The sequence below is a fragment of the Gracilinanus agilis genome, chromosome 5 (genome assembly GCF_016433145.1).
Source record: "Gracilinanus agilis isolate LMUSP501 chromosome 5, AgileGrace, whole genome shotgun sequence".
Classification (NCBI taxonomy): domain Eukaryota; kingdom Metazoa; phylum Chordata; class Mammalia; order Didelphimorphia; family Didelphidae; genus Gracilinanus; species Gracilinanus agilis.
The window spans coordinates 309,644,949-309,664,895 of record NC_058134.1 but is presented as its reverse complement, the minus strand read 5'-3'; the positions used below and the strand labels follow the sequence as shown (position 1 = coordinate 309,664,895).

The window sequence follows — 19,947 nt, the reverse complement described above, 5'->3', positions numbered from 1 at the left end:
GGCTTCACTTCTTTTGGCTCATTCAAGCTTGGAGAGCTGTGACTTGGAGGCAGATCTCCCCATACCCCTTCCAGGCCCTTCGGCAAATACAGGCCCAGCCTGGGCCTCTGCCTGTTGCTAAGTGACCGAGCCAAACAACTCTGTCTCCCGCCAGGAGGAGAGTATCCCAGGAGAAAATCTCTGCTTTGCCTCCATTGCCAAAGAGATGGCAGCACCAATTGTGATGGTGGGAAGACACTGCCCATAAAAATACTGGCTGGTGGGAAGTGAGGGGAGGGTTGGGTCTGACAAGGCCTCACCTCATGCTTCCTTTTCCTGGGAGAGCCAAGCAGGGAAAGGCTGCAGGCCTACTCTGCCGGCTGACCCTGGCACCAAGGCCTTGTGCTGAACAGAATGACACTTTGCCTGGTGGTTTTAGAACCACTACACAGTATTGAGTCTAAGATGGAAGAGAAGGGTTTAAAAAGACAAGGGCCGGCCGGGATGCATGCCAGAAGTTAGGGAGTGTTTAACAGCAGCTCCTTAGAAACAAGGCATCTGTGAATACCAGCAGCAGATTGATAGCACGGTCTTGCTGACGAGACTGCTGCGCTGCTCCTGAAACTATGCCAGCTCCTTCACCTGGCTTGGAAAGCCCTCATCCTCTGGTTCCTGCTATCACATTATTTTTTCCAGTAGACTCTGAGCTCATTTAAACCCTTGGATACCCTGTTCTCTCTCCTCCTCTCCGCCTTAGGCTCAGGTAAGGAGGCTCTTCCTCTCTGGCTTTCCCCAACTTCTTGGGCCCTGCCTGCCTCCCACTCACGTGCTCTCTTGATTTCATAGAGCACTCTTGGCCATCTTCTTGGGACTCATTACCATCTGCCTCTCCCCCAGTAGAGTAGCTGTTCCTTGAGGGCAGGGACAGTGCTACTGGGCCGCCTTCTTTCTGTTCCTTTCTACATGGGAGGCTTTGAGCTTAATCTGGGACTTAGTTCTGCTTGGAGCTCTCCTCCTCCTCACCCTCGCCCCTTCATCCATCTAGAGGACGCCTACTCTGCACTTGTAGAACTTTGGCATTGACGAGAGTCATCTGGCCCAATCTCCTGATTTTACAGAGGAGGCGCCCAAAGCCCAGGGAGATTCCCAGTCCTCGTCTGGTTTAGAAGGGCCCTCAGGGATGGCCTGAAAGCCCCCGGCCCTTACCAGGACTCCTGTGGTCACGACTGATGGCAAAGCTCTCACCTGCTGGCCCTGGGCAGCCCCAACTCCACTTGTATGTATTGTAGGAATAACTTGACATTTGCAACTTCTTGGCTCCCCTTCACCCCAGGACCACCTTGCAGCACCGCGGGTGTCCCAGGGTCACAGAGCTCTCCTGACTCTCCACCCTCCCCCACTGGCCAGGCCTAAGACCTTTTGCTCTCCTCTGCTGCCTGCCATATGTGTGTATTTGGTCCAGGCCCAGAGCCCTAGGACAGCTGGCGAAGTTAGCTGTGCCCGCCAGCAAGAGGAGGCAGAGGGCAGTCGTCCCAGAAACTTGAATTTGCCGACCTTGTCCGGTTGGTCAGCCTCTGCTGCTGGGGCCGAGGAGTGGCTGAGGTCCTCGGGGGCCGCCATCTTGCAGTTCAGATGTTGACTAGGAACCTTAGATCTAACAGAGTATTTATTTAGTGCCTGTGGTAGGGCGGGGTCTGGAAGTGCTAGAGTAAAAGCAGCAGAAATCCTCAAGAGCTTACATTCTAGGTGTGGGGGAACAATCCCTACACAGCCAGGAAATGAAAAATATCGCCAATATATAGGCAGACACTAGCTGTGTGACCCTAGGCAAGTCCCTCAGTGTCCTCATCTGTAAAGTAAGCTGGAGAAGGAAATAGCAAACTACTCCAGTATCTTTGCTAAGAAAACCCCAAATGGAGGTGGAGTAGCTCAGTGGAGAGAGAGCCAGGCCTAGAGATGGGCGCTCCTGGTTTCAAATCTGACTTCAGACCCTTCCTAGCTGTGTGACCCTGGGTAAGTCACTTAACCCCCATTGCCCTGCCCTTACCACTTACCACTTACCAATATACAGTATTGTTTCGAAGATGGAAGATGAGAGGTTTTAAGAAGGTTAAGAGGGGGCTAACGATGGGAGCTGCCTCCATGGAATCGCTCTTGCTGGGGGCTTCTCACTGAAATATTAAATCAGCAGAAAGGAGCAGAGTTTCCTTACGAAGGATATGGCACAGGCATATTTATGAAGGAGAAGATGACTAAAGAGAAATAGAATTGCTGTCTCCTGTCTTACTAGTTGTACATTTGCTGAAATGAGGGTTCTCGATGTCCCTTGTGTGGCGGGCCCCTTTGTTTAGTCTCCAGGATCCTTTCTCAGAATGTTGTTTTTTTTGTTTTGTTTTAAAAAAAATTTTTTTTTTTTTAACCCTTAACTTGTGTGTATTGACTTATAGGTGGAAGAGTGGTCAGGGTAGGCAATGGGGGTCAAGTGACTTGCCCAGGGTCACACAGCTGGGAAGTGTCTGAGGCCGGATTTGAACCTAGGACCTCCCATCTCTAGGCCAGAACGTTGTTTTTAAAAGAATCAAATGAACAGCCCAGGATTACAAAGGAACCCAATTCTGTTGAAATCCTAAAGTATTTTTAGGAAAAACCAAGTTCCAGCCTCCCAACCCCCAGTTTCGAACTCCTGATTTAAAGCGTTACATGGGCCAGCTCTGCCCTTGGGCGGGACCCTCCTGGCTCTGGGCTGTGGTTTCCTCATCTCTCCAATTGGATGAGGCTTTAAGCCTGTGGTTCTGGGAGACCATCGTTCCCTGCCAGCTGGCTTTAGTCCAGTCTTTATTTCCTCCCTCCCCATGTGACTGCATGATCTCGATGCCAATTCTGACCAGCATTCCTGAGATGGAGAAGAACCTTTTTCCCTGTGCTTCTCTGCCAAAAAGAGGATTCACTGTCCATTTGGCAGAAGATGGCGCCTTCCTGTCTGAGTGAAGTCCAAGCCACAAGATTGGGAGATGCCCCAGCCTGCCTCCCTTCTACGGTGAAGCCCCTGACTGCAGGAGAAGCGAGTGACCCCCACAACTGCCATTGCTGACATACGCGAAGGTTTCACAGAGATGGAGAGAGAAGCCAAACAGCTCACCCTCACCACCACAGACACATTCAGGGTCAGAGCCAGGATTTTGAACCCAGAACTTGACAATGTGAGGCACCAAATTGGGGACCAAAGTCAGAAATCTGGCTCTGCCCCAGGGACCTTCCCAGAGCCTGGGTTCCTCTCTGTAAAAATAAGACCATTGTGACCTTTGATAACATTGTCCAGCTCTTGAGGCCGGTCCCGTGCCTCTGCCTGAGTAATCCAAAATAGGCGAAACCGCTGCTAGGCCTTGATCCCCAAAAGGCCCATTTAGTCAAACATATTGAGAGCAGCTCTGTGATGGCCAAGAAGGAAACTAAGGGAGCACCCTCAGCTGGAGCACAGCTGAACAAGAGGCGAGACCCCGGGAGACCTCTGTGAATGGAGCAGAATGAAGCGGGGGAACCAGAACAGCGGGCGCGAGGACTTCCACGTAGGAAAGAGCGATGCCTTGGAGAGGCACCATCAGTGGCGGTGCCAGGGCTCCACCGACAGTGTTGTGATGCAGAGACCCGTGTGGTAAAACGCCACACCAGAGAGGGTTGTGGTGGCCCCGGGGCCCCCTGTTTGTCTCTAAGGACCTTCAAGCAAGGCCTTATGGCCAGTGGTCATCAGGCACCCAGGGCATTGATGGTGCTGTATTTGGCACTTCATGAATTTCTCCAGGTGTGAGCAAGTCGTTGGTGGCTTCCCTCCAGGGACTAATGGGGAACACTGTATCCTTCCATGTATGAGAATGGCAACTGGGCCAGTAGGACATGTGCCTGGAGGGGCTTTCTTTGAAGTCTGATGAGGTCACAGCTTCCTGTGTCTCCTGGCCCTTATAGCCATTATCAGGAGGCTGCTGGCTTGGGTCAAAGATGGGGTCAATAGCCTCGGAACCAAGTAAAATCAGTCACTGGCCCCTGTAGGCCAGGATCAAGCCCTATATTCTGGCTGGTCCTCTGGAAGTGTGATCCCTGCCCCAGCTTCAGAGGGAAGCCAGCCCTCAGCTGTTTTCCCAATAGTAGACGGGTCCCTCATGCCCTCCTGTGTCCATCCAAAGCTCTTCAGCTTGCCTTCAACCATGGCCTGACCTCTTCCCCGTTCGGTAGCAGATGGCTGTGTAAATATGTTAACACAAAGGTCTGGTGGCTCGTCCTTTAATGATTTTGTAAGGAAACTCTGAAAGAGGGCAGGGTGGCTGTGGTTGAGTCCTTCCAAAGCACCCACCTCTGGGCTAGGCTCACAGTAGATGCTATAAAAAAGGCAGGGGGTGGGGGCAGATGGGTGCCTCCGTGGATAGAGCCAGGCCTGGAGATGGGAGGGAGGTCCTAGGTTCAAGTCTAGCCTCAGACATTTCCTAGTTGGATGGCCTTGGGCAAGTCACTTAACCCCATTTGCCCAGTTCTTACCTCTCTTCTGCCTGGGGATCAGCACTTAGTTTCAATTCTAAGACAGTAGGTAAAGGGGGAGGAGAGGAGAGAGAGAGAGAGGAGAGAGGGAAGGAGAGAGACAACATGAGAGGTTTTAGTGCTGGCTTTTTGATTTCCATTCTCAGAATTTCCCCCAGAATTCCCCTTCCCCTTCCTAGATAACTAATAGCCTTTTTTTATGACAAAAATCACATGAACGATGACAAAAAGCAGCATAGCGAGCAGTACTGGAAGAAGCCAAAGACCGCATCCAGTGCTCATGGAGGGCTCGGCTGCCGTCTCCCCGGGGGAGGGAATTGGGAACTCTGCATTAAAAAAACAAGTGGTGAAAATTGTTTTTAAGTGAAATGTTCTGTCTTTAAAAAGGAAATCTCTGCCACGTGCCACACCTGTGGCCCTCCCCCTCCTGCCAAGGGCAGGGACCCAGGGAAGGCTGGGGCGCAGCTTCCCTGATCTCTTCTTTGTGGCAGTCTTTTCTGTTTGCCTCCTCACCCTGCTTCTCTGTCTCGTCCGCCCCTCCTCAGCATCTGTCCCCATCAGTCTTCTCCAGCCTGCCTCAATGGAGTTGGCCCAGCTGGGCCGCAGAGGAGAGAGAGGAGGAGACCTCTGTGGAGATCCTGGGCCGAGGGGGTGGGACTTTGCAGCTCACATCACGTTGTTTTTCTTTCTTTTTCTTTTTAAACCCTTACTTTCTCTCTTAGAATCAATATCGTGTGTTGGTTCCAAGGCAGAAGAATGGTAAGAGCTGAGCAGTTGGGGTTAAGTGACTTGCCCAAGGTCACACAACTAGGAAGTATCTGAGGCCAGACTGGAATCCAGGGTCTCTCATCTCTAGGCCTGGCTCTATCCACTGAGCCACCCAGCTCCCCCTCATATTGGTTTTTCAATGAGTTCATCGGTTTCTCTGAAATTTTTTTCTCTTCCTTTTTCAAAAAGAAAAAAATGTCTTATTTAGCCTTCTGGGAAGGGAGATGGCTGCCCAGGAAGGGTATCCTGACCCTGATTTCAATGTAAAACTAAAGGCATTGGTAAAACTCTGGTTTTGAAAAGTAAATGCCAGTTGATTAGTTTGGGTGACATTTGAACCTCGCTGCTGGGCCTCTCTTAGTCTCCTGCTAAGACTACCCGGGGTGGGGGTGGGGGGGTGTCAGGCCTTGGGTAGCCATTCCAAGAAGTTTCCTTTGTTCCAGCAAGAGGCCCCTATGAAGTTAGTAGAAACTTGGGGTTCTTCTGCCCTGTGCTCCCATTTTCCTGGCTCATCAGCAGTCACATAATAGAGATGGGCCAGGCCCTGCCTTACAGCCCTCCTTACCATGACGATCCATAATGGGAGTAAATGACTGACTCCAGGGTTCATTGGCATGAATTCACACTGGGAAATCTTGAGTTTCTGCTGGGGTCCCTGGCCCTCTGGCTGCGTGATAGGGTACATGGCTGCCGTTGAGGGAGTTGAGGGACCAGCCACCACAGGATCCTAGTGTCTGCTGGAGGGGAAGCGATTGTCCTCAAGGTAGGCCCAGCAGGATCAGTGCACGCAGGCCTGGTTCCCACTCTTGGGAGGGGTCTTAATGAATAGATTGAATTCGGATCAGGCCAGTTGAGCCCTGGAGAGATCCAGAAGCATCCCCTGAGATGTAGGCGGTGGCAGTGTGGGGAGTGAGGGAGTGAGGCACTAGTTTTTAGAATGTGAAGGGCTCTCACGGGGAAAATGGATTTCCTGTTGGCTGGAGTCCCTGGGCCTGAGAGTTAGAAGGGAGCTGCTGGGCTTCCTAGGCCACCTCGCACAGCTGGAAGTCCAGCTCCTGAGCCAGGGTCCAGTTGTGAGACCAGAACCAAAATAAGAGGGGTGCTGAGTCACCCAGACATCCTGGCTACCACATCACATGGTGATCACCTTGGGGAGGAGCAGGGCCCCACTGGGGCCCGGAATCTACCACCCAGAGCTTCCTTTTCTGCAGCAAGACAAGGTAGCTCAGGCTGAGTCATCGGGTACCATCTTGGGTTTTCTCCTTCCAAAGTTCATGACTTGTGGTAATATCTCATCTCTGATGGGTGTTCCAAGGTCCAGTTGGGTAAATTTGTACCATGATTCCTGGAGATGGCAAGGACAGACATTCTTACTGGGGCATAAAGATCCCTGTGGCACGGGATCAGCAGCTGAGATCTGTCCCCCCTCCCTCTGAAGGAAAAAGGGTAGAATCACTGTGCCTGTAGAGACTGGGCCTGGTGGAGACTGAGGAAAAGAGGTGGACTGTGACCAGTTGGGCTCAAGGGGCAAGGGAAGACCAGGCTGCTGAGAGCTGGAGCTCCCTCCCCTGCCTTCTTTCAAAAGGGCGAGATGCCAGGCATTCACAAGGCTCCAGCACTCTGGGCCCAACTTGTCTTCTATGAGAGCCCCAGATGAAGAATATGTAGGAAGCCCTTGACTCTGTCCCATCCCTTTTCCTTGGGGGTCTTCCCCCCAAGTCTCCTTCAGTTTGTTTTTTTCTGTTAAAAACAGTTGCTTGCATCTATGTAGTTATTTATGGTTACAAAGCACAGTGTGTAGCATCATTTCTGTGGGATCATTTGGCCCTTCCTACCTCCCACGGCTGTCATGAGAAGAGGAGAAGCTTTAGGAAAAGTTCGCCAATCCTTGGAGGCTCTGGGAGTCCACTGGCACAGATCCTCCCAAGTGTGTGCAGTCCCTTCTCTGTCTCCAGCCTTCTTCTGTTGTTGTGGCCAAAAAAATGCCAGTTGGTGGGCAGCCGAGCCTCTCTTCCCCTCTCTCCAGGCTGGCTTAGACACCAGGTTCCCAGGGCCCCTCCGGGGCCTTTCCAGGACCTGCCAGAGCTTAGGCTAGGGAGCAGTGGGGTAGAATCCAAGGCCCTGCTGTGCCACCTATTGCCTGGGCTGGGCCCTAGAGTCCTCCTCTGTAATATGGGAGACTCATTCTCAGCCCCTGAGGACCTTACCAGATCCTGGACAGAGCCCTGGGGCCCCTTTGTGGAGTGAGTGAGGTATAGGAGATGAACCAAACAGATCTAACTCGAAGCCCCTCACACCCTCCGGAATTGTTCCAGGTATCTTGGGTGGTCATGCAGGATTCTGGCCCCTGGCTTCAGGGATGTTTTTTATTCTATTATTATATGTATTATGTTTTATTATATATTATATTATATTATATTATATTAATTCAGGATAATAAGAAATTCTTCCAAACATGATCTGTGTGGCTAGAACTCGTATTTTAAAAAGGAACAAAGAAAGGAGCTGATTCGAAGAAGTCAGTGTCTAATGGTAGAATTTCTAGGTGTAGGATTGGAAATTGGTTGAAGACGCTATTCTTGGACGGTTCAGATTGGAATCCATAGGAAACCTGTCTGCTGTCCCCATGCGTCCTGGAGGAGCTCTCGGAATGTGTGTCTCCAGGGGAGGCAGCCAGCAGTTTGCTTCCAAACACCCAGAGGCCCCTGCCCTTTGGTTCCAAAGGCCTTGCCCTGCTGGAGGGAGGGATCTCTCCTTGAGCCTCTTCCCAAGGAAGCCAGGGCAGGAGAGCAGGGGAGACTGAGATGAGGCACTATCTGCAGGTGGGAGACAGGTCCCTGGCCTTGGAGCCTGACAGAGAAGAAAGCAGACACTCAGAAGGCATCTTGTAGCTAACGCTTTCTTCAGTTAGCTTGTATTTGTACCATCCCCTGCACCGCCCAGTGAACAAAGGGAAGAAACCCTTGGTAACAAATGTCCATTTACTCACGCAAAGCAGATTCCAGCCTTGGCCTCATGCCCAAACCTGTGTCTGACATAATGCACCCTGAGCCCACGTCTTCTGCCAGGAGCGGGGCAGCCCCTCTGCTGTGTCTGGACCCCAAAGGAACCAGTCCTTTGTCAAAGCTTTGGAACAGAGACTCAAACTCGGCCTCGTGCCATGAGAAAAGCTCTCTGTAAGGCAAAGCTCATAGCTTTCCCTTGGTCCTCTTTGATCATCTCCATCCAAAACAGCAGGCCAGATTTCCCTAGGCAGCTTACCACCACCTTCTTCCCAACAGTCCCGTGAGGGAAGTTGCACCAGGAGCATCTCTGTTTTGCAGGTAAGGAAACGGAGGCTCCAAGAGGTGGCGAGTTGGCCATGACTGCAGCCAGCACCTGGTGGTGGAGCATAGGATTTTGCACAGGAATGGACTCCACAGTTCCTCCATTCCCTAGGGTCATGCAAGTAGCAGTGGAGAGCAGAGGGTAGGAAGGAGAGGATCAGGGAGGCCTTCATGAAGGAGCTTTCCTTTGGGTTGGCCAGTTGGATTGGGCGGTGGTGAAGAATCTAGACTTCTGGGGGTGGTGGGGTGGACCACATTCTCCAAGCATAGGGAAGAAGAATGTGAGCATAGGATCAGCAGATGGTTGGATTTGGCTGGAAACTTTCAGTATTTGTTGATTGAGTTTGTGTAGTAGTGCTGGCTGCTTGTGTGGTCACTCTGCTCTCCTGGGAGTTGCTGGCTTTGTATTTTATTCCTAGAAACCATCTATACTGGAGAAACAAAGTGGATGAAAATCTCTCTAACCCGGCTCATGACGGGCAGCCTGTTGAACTGGTGCATCGATATTGCAGGCAGTCACAGCTTAGATGCAGAATGACCTAACTTGGACAGCTAGGTATGACATTGGTACCTTTAAACATAAAGAACCCAAGGAATTTGATCAGTGCACTGGGTGGGTCCTCTTTGAAGAATTTCTAGGAAAACTTGGGAAAGAATGGGATGGGAAGGTGTGGAGGGATTTTTCTGGTGCATTGCCCTTTCCACTACCCCAGCTTGACCATAGGATGGATCCTTTAAAGTAAAACATCCAAAGGGCAGCCAGGTGACTCAGTGAATGGAGAGCCAGGCCTGGAGATGGGAGGTCCTGGGTTCTAATCTGGCCTCAGCCACTTCCTAGCTGGGTAGCCCTGGGCAAGTCACGTAACCTTCATTGCCCAGCCCTTATGGCTCTTCTGCCTTTAAACCAATTCACAGTGTTGATTCTAAAGCAGAAGGTAAGGATTTTTACAAGGAAAAAAAAGAAAGAAAGAATCCAAGAATATGCTGAGCAAATTTGTGAGCCTGAGTGATGGCTCTTGCGATAGAGTCAGCATTTGTGCTGGAATCTTGGCTCTAGTAATCCTTGGAACATGTTCATGGATCTAGTGTAAAGAGCCCTGGGGGCAGGGGTCCCAAGACTGGATTTCCGTCCTGTGACAACTTGAGTAAGTCATGTTCCTTCTCTAGACCTTGACTTCGTTATGTGTAAAATGAGGCAGTTAGCTTAGACTGTGCCTTTCCTTGGAAGGCCCCTCGTATCTTGAAACCCATCATCTTGTTATGTAACCCCTACCCACCCAAGAGGTGGCACAGGCAGGAAATGCAGGTCTCTGCACCAAGCAAAGGCAGTGGCTGGGAGGAGAGAAGCTCAGCTCTAAGAACATGGCCTCCTCTTGTCCTGTCCCTGTGAGCCCATTGGCCGCAGCCTGTGCCCTGCTTAGGTAGACTGTGGAAGGAGCCACTAGGGCAGGCCTGGCTCCCCTAGGGAAGAGAACAGCAAGCCTTTTGTGACTATGAACTGAGGGGGGAGAACCTCAGGGCACCTCACACTCACTTGCCAGAGGACCTTTTCAGGGGGTGAGAGATAACCAATGAGTGCTCCTCCCTTCTGGGCACAAGCCTCCCTCAGCCCTCCAGCTTTCATAGAAAGGTAGGTTTTATTAGCAGCTTGACTGCTCAGTGGATAGAGTGCTGGGCCTGGAGTCTGGAAGACCTCAGTTCAAATCTAGGCCAGACACTTGGTAGCTGTGAGACCCAGGGCTAGTCACTAACCACTATTTGCTTAATCCATTGGAGAAGGAAATGGTGAACTGCTCCAGTATCTTTGCTGAGAAACTCCCAAACGGGGTCGTGAAGAGTCGGACATGACCGAACAATAACCAATATGTTTTCTTGGGATGCCCATGTAAAGCCTTCGTGGTAGATGTGTGGATGTACTTACTGTTTTCCTTTAAAGAAGATGAGCCCAGTTATGCCACGGCTAGGCCTGCACCCCAAAGAGATCAAAAAGGGGGGGAAAGACCTGCTTATACAAAAGCATTTCGAGCAGCTCTTTCTGTGGTGGCCAAGAATTGAAAACTGAGCGGGTGGCCTTTGATCAGGGAATGGCTGAACCAATTGTGGTCTATGATGGGAGTGGAAGGAGGAACTGGAGGATTCCTTTGGGAAGAGCTGGGAAGACCTCCATGACCTGATGTGGAGTGACATGAGCAGAACCAGGAGAACATTGTACACAGTCACTGAAACATCGTAGGACGATCAAATGTGAGAGACTTTGCTATTAATAACAATGCGATGATCCAGGACAACTCTTGAGGGACTTGGGACAAAGAATGCTCTCGATCCACCTCCAGAGAAAGAACTGGTGGAGTTGGATGCAAATTGAGAAGCTTTCTAAAATAAAATAAAATGAAATAAAAAATAAAGTTTAGCTGGGTTAATGGTGCGAGGGCCTGCAGTCAGGAAGACTTGAGTTCCAGTCCACCTCAGATACTTAGGAGCTGTGTGGCCCTGAACAAGTCACTTCATTGTAAGATGGGAATAACAGAACTGTTTTGTACACCTCTCAGTGCTGGCAGCTCTTGTTGTCTCCTGTCGGGGATCCAACCTGGTCTGGGGGTGATTATATCCTGGCTAGTGCAGGCTTCGCTCTTGGGCTGCTAAGTGCTTCATCATCATCTTTGGGTTTCTGCATAATGACAGCAAGAACTCTGTTCAGGGGATTAAAGGGCAGCAGCTTGGCTGGATTTGGAATTAGGAAGACAGACCTTCAAGTTTACTCTGAGCCTTAGTTTTTTATCTGTAAAATGGGGTGACTACAAAGTGTTTCTGAGTTTCAGAGGAGAGAATGCATTTACATGCTTTGGAAGATTTCTAGTGCTCCGTAAACCCCTGGGCAGTGTGGCGCAATGGGTAGAGCCAGGCTGACCTCTGGCCCATTGCAGATGTGGGATCCTGGACAAGTCTCTTAGCCCCTTTGACAACTCTCTAAGGGAGCCAGCCGGTATTGGTGAAGGGCATTTCCTCACCCAGAGGGCCCTAAAACCCAAGAGAGACACAGGTTCTTCCATAAACATCATTTAATGCCAGCATCATCCATTGCCTTGCCTGCCTCTCCATGTTCTAGGGAAAGAGGCCAAAGGCTGGAGATGGAGAGGCTCTGTGCATGGCTGTTCTCGTCCCCTGGGGCATAAGGAGCAAGGCCAGGCCTGTGAGTCACTGTACCCACTGTGCCCTGCTGGCAAATAAGGCTCCCATCAGCTCAGTGGCCTTCTCACTGAGTCAGGACTTCCACCTGCGTCTCCTGACTAAGCCCCGGACTAGAGTCCCTTTTCCTGGGCCTGCCTGTCGTGATGTGTTAATCCAGCCTTTAGGTTCACTTCCTGTGTCCTTGGGGGGACCTTTCTGTGGCCTATGGTGCTCCTCTTGAGTGTGTGGCCAGAGCCGCCTCTTACTTCCACATAGGCAGGTGAGCTGACATCTCCATGTGACCATCAGAGGCTCAAGTTGTCGTCCGTCTGTCTAGGGACAGAAGGTGGGGCCCAGCTTGCCTGTCCAAGCTCAAGCTGCCATCCACTCTCACTGGTCCACTCATCACTCCACTCCTCAGATGTGGCCCTAATGCTGCCATTTCTCTAGCCCCTAAGGGCTGACCAATGTGTTATTTAAAATTACTGGGGTTCCATTAGAAGTATTAAGCCTCAAGATATGTAGATATATGACCAACTTCCTGTGGACATGTGAGGGACTTTGAGACTACATTTTCCGTGATGCAACGGGTTTCCGGTTTTGGACGTGATGACGTCTCGAACGCAAAGCCCGGCTTTAAGTATTGACCAAGGAGGCTTGAGGTCTCTTCCTACGAAGCAGCCAAAGGAGATGGAAGGTATAGACCGGCGGGGAGTTTGAAGAGATCTTAGCTAGGCGCGTGGTCCGATTTATTCTATCAACGTGGGCCTAAATAAAATATTAGTTTTCCTCATAATATCAGCCTTTATCAATTTTAATTGTTACACCAAGGGCCTCTGGTATCTCTGTGTTCATATTCCTGAGCTGTGGTGGTGGTTTTCTGAGGGCCAGAGGGGCCATGCCCAGTGCCAGGCTAGGTCCAGGCCCCTCTGAGCTCTAGGAGAAGCCCCTGCCCACGGTATCGTGAGCCCCTCTCCCTTCTAGGCAGGGGGACACCCGAGGTAACCGGTCAGTAGCAGCTTCTCGAGGAAATGCCGGGTAGTCCTAAAGTCACACACAAGCCAGCTCTCTCCTCATCCAGATCATTCCCTGGCTGTCTGCCCTTCATAACACACGGGTGCTCGGGAGGTCCAGCCTGCCCGTTGGCCCAGGCAGAATGAGGCCAGGGCATGTCGTTCAGGAGGAACAAGGCTGGGCTGCATCGCATGAGCACATGGCAGACCTAAGAGCCATTGTTCTTTTAAGGCTGCTGTCCTGAGTGCGAGGGCCTGACCCAGATGGCTTCTTTTCCCCGTCGCTTCTCCTGGTCAGTCCTAAAACTGCCCCTGCAGGAGGTTTTCTCCAAACTCATAGCTCCACACGCTGGCCACTACTCGGCTCAGTCATCTCCTCTCTCCTTACAGAAGGTGCTGGGCAATGGGGTCCGAAGGTACCATGTGGCTTCCATCCTATGCCGGCCAGCCAAGGTGGCCATGAGCCACTTTGAGCCCCATGACTACATCCACTATGAGCTCCTGGAAAAGAACATTAACATCGTCCGGAAAAGGTAGGGAAGGGGCTTCTGGACTGCCGTAGAGGGTTTTGGGGTGCTGGGAGGATCTCTTTGGAGCCAAGCCATCAAGAACCAAAGTCTGGACGCCTGGCAGGCTCACTCCTCTTTGCTTTTTTTTTTAGAAAAATGACATATTTTGCTTAGGAACTCACTCGGTGTCGTCTAGGCCGCTCTTGGCTAGGTGCACTTTGGGTCTCTGGGGCCGGAAGGGGACATTCCTCCTTCATTCCCCACACCCCATTTTGTTCCCAGAGGACGCTGGCACAAAGGGCATTCTCCTAGGCATTTCCTAGCTGGCAGGGATTAAGGTCCCCACCTCCCACTTCTCCACAGGTTGAACCGGCCACTAACCTTGTCTGAGAAGATTGTGTATGGCCACCTGGATGACCCTTTCAACCAGGAAATCGAGCGAGGCACAACGTACCTGCGACTGCGACCAGACCGCGTGGCCATGCAGGATGCCACAGCACAGATGGCCATGCTACAGTTTATCAGCAGCGGGCTGCCCAAAGTGGCCGTGCCATCCACCATCCACTGTGACCACCTGATTGAGGCCCAGCTCGGTGGTGACAAGGATCTCCGCCGAGCCAAGGTGCATGGGTGGGCTGCAGCGTCAAGTGGGTCAGTTCATTGAGGGGTTGGGCTTCCCCTGGCCAAGGACTGCTTGGTCTAGAATGTTGTCCCATCTGGGACCCTGAACGGCCCGGCTCACACACAAAGGCAAAAGTCAGAAAGCCTCGGGCCCTTTTTTGGCTGAAAACTGGGGCATTTCAGAGCTTTGACACGGCTTCCCGACCCCCTTCCACTTCTAGCCAACTAGTGGCTCAGCTGGGCCTGAGGGCCCCTAAATCTTGGCCCTATTCCTGCCACTGTGTGCCAGGTGGGCACACTTGCCATCTCCTACAGCATGAGCTTCTTCAGCATTCACCCAGTGCCCACAAGGCAGGAACTTCTGTCACCTAGAAGGGGCCATAGTGGACAGAGAGAGGATGGACAGTTTGACTGAGGCCACGCAGCTCTTTAGCAGTTGAGTTGGGGTTCAGACCCATCCCTCTCCTCCTGAGGCTGCTAGACTCTCCTTTGCCCTCTCTCCGATTCCTGTTCCCTTAGCCCTGGGGGGGGGGGGGGGGGCAGTGCCTCAGAGGAGAAGAGCCCAGCTGCCCTCTGGAAGCCCTTCCTGCTAGGACAGGGAACATGGGGCCAGGCCTTCCCATCATAGGGCAGCTCTCACTGTAAGTGAAAACTTCACTTTGGACAAAGCTATGCCCCTTGGTCCTGCTCCTCTCCTTTGCAGCCATACAGAACAGGCTGAATTCTTTATGTGACCCCCTCGAGATACTTGGGCAGCAAGGTGGCCCAGTGGATTGAGGGCCTAGCCTCAGACACTTCCCAGTTGTGTAACCTTGGGCGAGTCACTGAACCCTGTTTGCCTTAGTTCCTTATCTATAAAATGAGCTGGAGAAGGAAATGGCAAACCGCTTCAGTGTCTTAGCTGTCTGACCCTGGGCAAGTCACTTAGCCCTGTTTGCTTCTGTTTCCTCGTCTGTAAAATGAGTTGGAGAAGGAAACAGCAAACCATCCCAGTGTCTTTGCCAAGAAACCCCAAATGAGGTCACCGAGAGTCAGACACAACCGAACAACAATGATTCCAGATCCTGGGACTCGGCAATCAGCTCCTCTCCCCTCCCTGACCCTCTCCTCGGCCCATCTCACATCCTCAGGCCTTGTAGGGCTTGGTCTCCAGGCCTGCCCCGTGCTGCCCTTCATTTTCTGGATCCTTGTGAGGCTACCTGACTCCCAGGTTTTGAGTTCCCCTTTCCATGCTGGACAGGGCCCGTTAGGTTCATCTCCCTCTCAAATGGGATGGCTAGAAAGGCGCCCACAGCCGGCCTCAGGTATGTGGTCAGCACAGGGCGAGTGTGAGGCATCCCAGCCACCTCCACTGGACCTGGTCCAGCCTGACCTCCGGGGTAGGAGGGTTGGTTCTTGGCCCCTTCTGTTCTGGCCTGATCCCTCGTTGGGGGCCCACAGGAACTCGCTCATACTGTCTCTGATTGGCTCGGGATGTCTTCTCTGAGGGGCTCAGCCAGCTCGGGGAATAAGGGAGATTTGGGGGCTGGACCAAAGCGTGGCCTGGCTCCTGGGAGGGGTTGGGCGGTGGTTGGGTGGAGAAGGGGGTCAGAGCAAAGGTGCTGACAGCTTTTCTTTTTCACTTGTGTCAACAGGACATTAACCAGGAGGTCTATAACTTCCTGGCAACAGCAGGTGCCAAGTATGGAGTGGGCTTCTGGAAACCAGGTTCCGGAATCATTCACCAGGTGAAGAGGGGGAGAGGGATGTCGGAGGGAAGGGTGGGCAGGGCAGGCAGGATTGTGGTAAAGCTTCTCCAAGGTGACCTCCCTTTGGCCTCAGCTTCCCTTCCTGGCATCCTCTTCATAGGTACATTGGTTACCTTGCCAGCTGACGTTTCCCCATCTGTAAAATGGGGCTAACGCCACCGGCAGTCCTTCTTCACAAGCTGTTCTGCAGCTCCATATGGATGTTTGCAAACTTGGTGATGCTCCGCAGTCGTCGGTGGGACCAGTGAAATCCATAAAAGGCCTGGCCTGGGCTAGCCAGGGTTGGGGGAGGCCACTTTCTTGCCTGATTTCCCAGACTCCTCGCCTCCTCCACCTGCATGCTCAGCGTCTCAGGTTCTGGTCCTTAACACCCTTTGCAGATCATCCTTGAGAACTACTCATACCCGGGGGTCCTGCTGATTGGAACAGACTCCCACACCCCGAATGGGGGCGGCCTAGGGGGCATCTGCATTGGTGTTGGCGGAGCTGATGCAGTGGATGTCATGGCAGGCATCCCCTGGGAGCTGAAGTGCCCCAAGGTGAGTCAGGAGGGAGGCTCGGGCCTTCGGATGGTGGCAGCTGGCAGGTGTCCATTGAGACAGGATTCCTTCCCCTCTCTGGGGTTCCTGGGTGCTTTCTAGTTGTCCCAGCCTTGTTCCTCAAAGTCTTTCTGCCCTCCCTCATGCCTTGCCTTCTTGGTTCCTGCTCAGGTGATTGGTGTGAAGCTGACAGGCTCCCTGTCTGGCTGGTCCTCCCCCAAAGACGTGATTCTGAAGGTGGCGGGCATCCTGACCGTGAAGGGTGGCACTGGGGCCATTGTTGAGTACCACGGGCCCGGTGTGGACTCCATCTCCTGCACAGGTGGGCAGAGGTGGATGGAGCTGAGGATTGGAGTCGGGTCTCCTCGTCATGTAGGAGAGCCTCGTAAAGGACTCCTAGAGGAGCTGTGGGTCAGGCATGGGGCAGGAGGCAGGGAAAGGAGAAGGGCCGGCTCTCGAGCCCGCAGGGGCCTAGCCACAGCCAAGGACATGGCCCAGTGTAGAACGTACCGCTCTGTACTCAGCCCCATCATACGCCTTTCTCCTTCCAGGCATGGCGACTATCTGTAATATGGGTGCAGAAATCGGGGCCACCACCTCCGTGTTCCCCTACAACCACAGGATGAAGAAATATCTGAGCAAGACTGGCCGGGCTGGTAAGGAGAGGAGGAGGGAGGCGGAGATGCTGCTCCTTCTTCCTGTGGAATAGGCACCTGAACCTCTCGATTCCTCGTGAGGACCCTGGGGCCTGGGGGTGGCATTCCCGTCCTCTGCCCCGGCTACGTGGAAAGAGAAACAGAATGTTGGAGCTGGGAGGGCCCGAGGGCTGGGGAAGTGCTGAAGAACAGAGAACAGTCTGCCTGCACCCCGATGTTGCCAGGACAGAGTATCGCATCTGCTGGCCCACGTGGTCCCCATGGTCCCTGGTCAGAAATGAGAGTTCTGTCTGGACAGTGGGGCGGGGCTAGGACCATTTCGGGTCTCCACGACAGACTGACCGCCCAGCCATCCCTATTCTATTTCCCGTGGCCCGTGTCTGTTCCTTCCTCCCCAATCCTGAGCACTCTGGGAGTTTGATAGGTGTTTCCTCGGGGGATTTGGACAGGGTCGCTGACCGGCCTCCCTGGCTCTTTTCAGACATTGCTCAATTGGCCGAAGAATTCAAGGACCACTTGGTGCCCGACCCTGGCTGCCACTATGACCAAGTGATTGAAATTAACCTCAACGAGGTAAAGGGTGAATGTGAACCCGGGCACGGTGGGGGCCGCCCGCGCTTGAGGCCAGCATCCCAGAGCTGGGGCATGGCGGGTGCCCACGTGCCGCTGCCCAGTGGCTTTCTAGGCCTGGGTCAGCTGTCGTGCCCTGTGTCAGGGACCAGTGCCCGGTGCTGCTTCTTGAGCCAAACCTTTGTGGTCTCCCCTCTTGGACTGCTGAGTTAATTTGCTACGTAAAGGTTATGGAGGTAGTCGGGCCCCTGGCCAGTTTGTCTGAGGTCGCATTGGTTGGAGGCCACCCCCCCCCCCATCACCCCCCATCTCCTGTGCTTCTGCCTAGCACAGCCCCAAATCTGAAGGGGCCGAGTCAGTAATGACTGGGAAAGGGACACAGCGGGGCCTTCCCTCGTTCAGGCTGATGAATCCTGGGAGTACGATTGCCCTTTGGAGGCTGCTCCCCAAGGGGTCTGGACCAGGCAGCTCGGGGCCTGCCTCAAGCCTGTGGCCTGCTCTCTTGGGGCAGGCTGTTGAGAGAGCCCGAGGCCAGCAGTCTAAGCCAGCTTCCAGCTCCAGGTGTGCTCGTTAGTCCATAGCAGGGTGACCTTGCCCCCCTCTAGGCCTCATTGAGCCTCTGGATCCCTGCCTGCCTGAGCCCAGCCCGGCATCGGGCTGGTGCCATCACTTACAGGGAGCAAACATGGTGAACCCCTGCCTGCGCTCCTCTGTTCTGGCTCTAGTGGAAAGAGACTCAGGCTAAGTCCAGCCTCTGAGTTCAGCCTGACCACCCGCTTCCTGTGCCTTGGAGCACTGTCCCCTGTGCCTCAGTTTCCCCCAGCTCCAGCAGGATGCATTTCCAGGAAGCTTCTGGGATTTTCCCTTTATACCGGTTGCCCGGAATAGCCCCCTGCTCTCAGACCGAACCAGTGTTCTCCCTTGTACAGCTGAAACCTCACATCAACGGGCCCTTCACCCCAGACCTGGCCCACCCCGTGGCTGATATAGGAGCTGTGGCAGAAAAGAAAGGCTGGCCCCTGGACATCCGCGTGGGTAAGCTCGGCCCCCAGGGCTGCCCCGACCCTCAGTCTGCCTCGGAGGGGCCGTGCCACGTTTGGGAGGGCCTTTGGAGGCCGTCCTTACACCCCACTTGGGTGGCTAGAGGCAGGCTCCAAGGCCAGCCTGGCTCAGGGCAGGCCAGAGTGACCGTTAGCGGCGGGGAAGGGATCCCCAAGCCCAGCAGAGACCTGGCCCGGAGGGAGGATGGGGATGTGTGTTTGCACGGACAGCCGTCGTGGCGGCAGCCTGGAACCGTCGCTGGCCCTGTCCATGCGTACGTAGCGAATGGCCCCTCCTGGGAGAGCCGTGGCCAGGCCGGCTCCCTCCCTGGGCCCCGCCCAGCTCCAGTGACCTCTGCGGTCGGTGCCCGGCTCGGGGACCAGCCCCGCACGAGTGCACGTGGCCGCCTCGGTTCTCTTGACGTGCCTTCCCGGATCCTCCAGGACTGATCGGCAGCTGCACCAACTCGAGCTACGAGGACATGGGGCGCTCGGCAGCCGTGGCCAAGCAGGCCCTCGCCCACGGCCTCAAGTGCAAGTCCCAGTTCACCATCACCCCCGGCTCCGAGCAGATCCGGGCCACCATCGAGAGGGACGGCTACGTGAGTGTCTCCGGCCGAGTTGCCGTGGGGGCACGAGTGGGTCAGGCTGCCAGCCCGGAGCCCGGCAGGCCTCGGCTGACCCCCTCCCTTCCCTCCCTCCTGCAGGCACAGATCCTGCGTGACGTGGGAGGCGTCGTCCTGGCCAACGCCTGTGGCCCTTGCATCGGCCAATGGGACAGGTAAGGAGGATAGCCCCAGGAGTGACCAGATGACCCAGCTGCTACTCCCAGCACCCCCTGGGCCAGAGCCCAGCATTAACAGCCCTCCTGGAGCTGGCCCCGAGTGGGGAGGACTGAGGGGGCCTGGGGGCACGAGTGCCTGAAAGACCTGGCTGGAGGGGGAGGCCTGAGAGGGGTCAGGGAGCTGGGAGTGACCCCTGCTGCTGCCCTCTGCTCCCCCTATAGGAAGGACATTAAGAAGGGGGAGAAGAACACTATCGTTACCTCCTACAACCGGAACTTCACAGGCCGCAACGACGCCAACCCTGAAACCCATGCCTTCGTCACCTCCCCAGAGGCGAGCTTCCCTTGGCGATGGGCGGGGGGGGCCTCATGTAACCCGTTTGACCCCTGCAGTCAGCCCCATTGTTCAGTTATGGAAACCAAAGCAAATGGGGCCCCACAGCCAGGAAGGGTCCAAGGCTAGATTTGCACTCAGATCCTCCCAGCCCAGCCATCCACGTGCTGGTGGTCCAAGCCCCACATGACTTATAAGGACAGAGAGAGCAAGCAGAGTCTTTGCTGGCGCCGTGGCCGTGGCATCTCCTCTGGCCTCCTTGATGACCTCCCCAGGCCTGTCTGTGGAGGCTATGACGGGCACATGGCACCCGCTTCCCGAGTGAGGCCCCCTGGCCTGGAGCCCTTGGGCAGCCCCACTCTCTT

At 54.0% G+C, this 19,947-nt stretch overlaps 1 protein-coding gene across 1 annotated transcript in view; it reads left to right on the top strand.

Moving 5' to 3' along the window:
- The window catches only part of ACO2 (aconitase 2), a 29,016-nt gene that overhangs the window by 5,855 nt on the left and 3,214 nt on the right, over nucleotides 1-19,947 (top strand). The window contains exons 2-12 of the mRNA XM_044678151.1: nucleotides 13,172-13,314; nucleotides 13,654-13,912; nucleotides 15,546-15,638; nucleotides 16,040-16,198; nucleotides 16,370-16,520; nucleotides 16,750-16,854; nucleotides 17,336-17,427; nucleotides 18,354-18,459; nucleotides 18,909-19,066; nucleotides 19,172-19,245; nucleotides 19,471-19,582. Of these exons, the coding sequence (XP_044534086.1) occupies nucleotides 13,172-13,314; nucleotides 13,654-13,912; nucleotides 15,546-15,638; nucleotides 16,040-16,198; nucleotides 16,370-16,520; nucleotides 16,750-16,854; nucleotides 17,336-17,427; nucleotides 18,354-18,459; nucleotides 18,909-19,066; nucleotides 19,172-19,245; nucleotides 19,471-19,582 (1,452 nt within the window). The remainder of the gene's footprint in view (nucleotides 1-13,171; nucleotides 13,315-13,653; nucleotides 13,913-15,545; nucleotides 15,639-16,039; nucleotides 16,199-16,369; nucleotides 16,521-16,749; nucleotides 16,855-17,335; nucleotides 17,428-18,353; nucleotides 18,460-18,908; nucleotides 19,067-19,171; nucleotides 19,246-19,470; nucleotides 19,583-19,947) is intronic.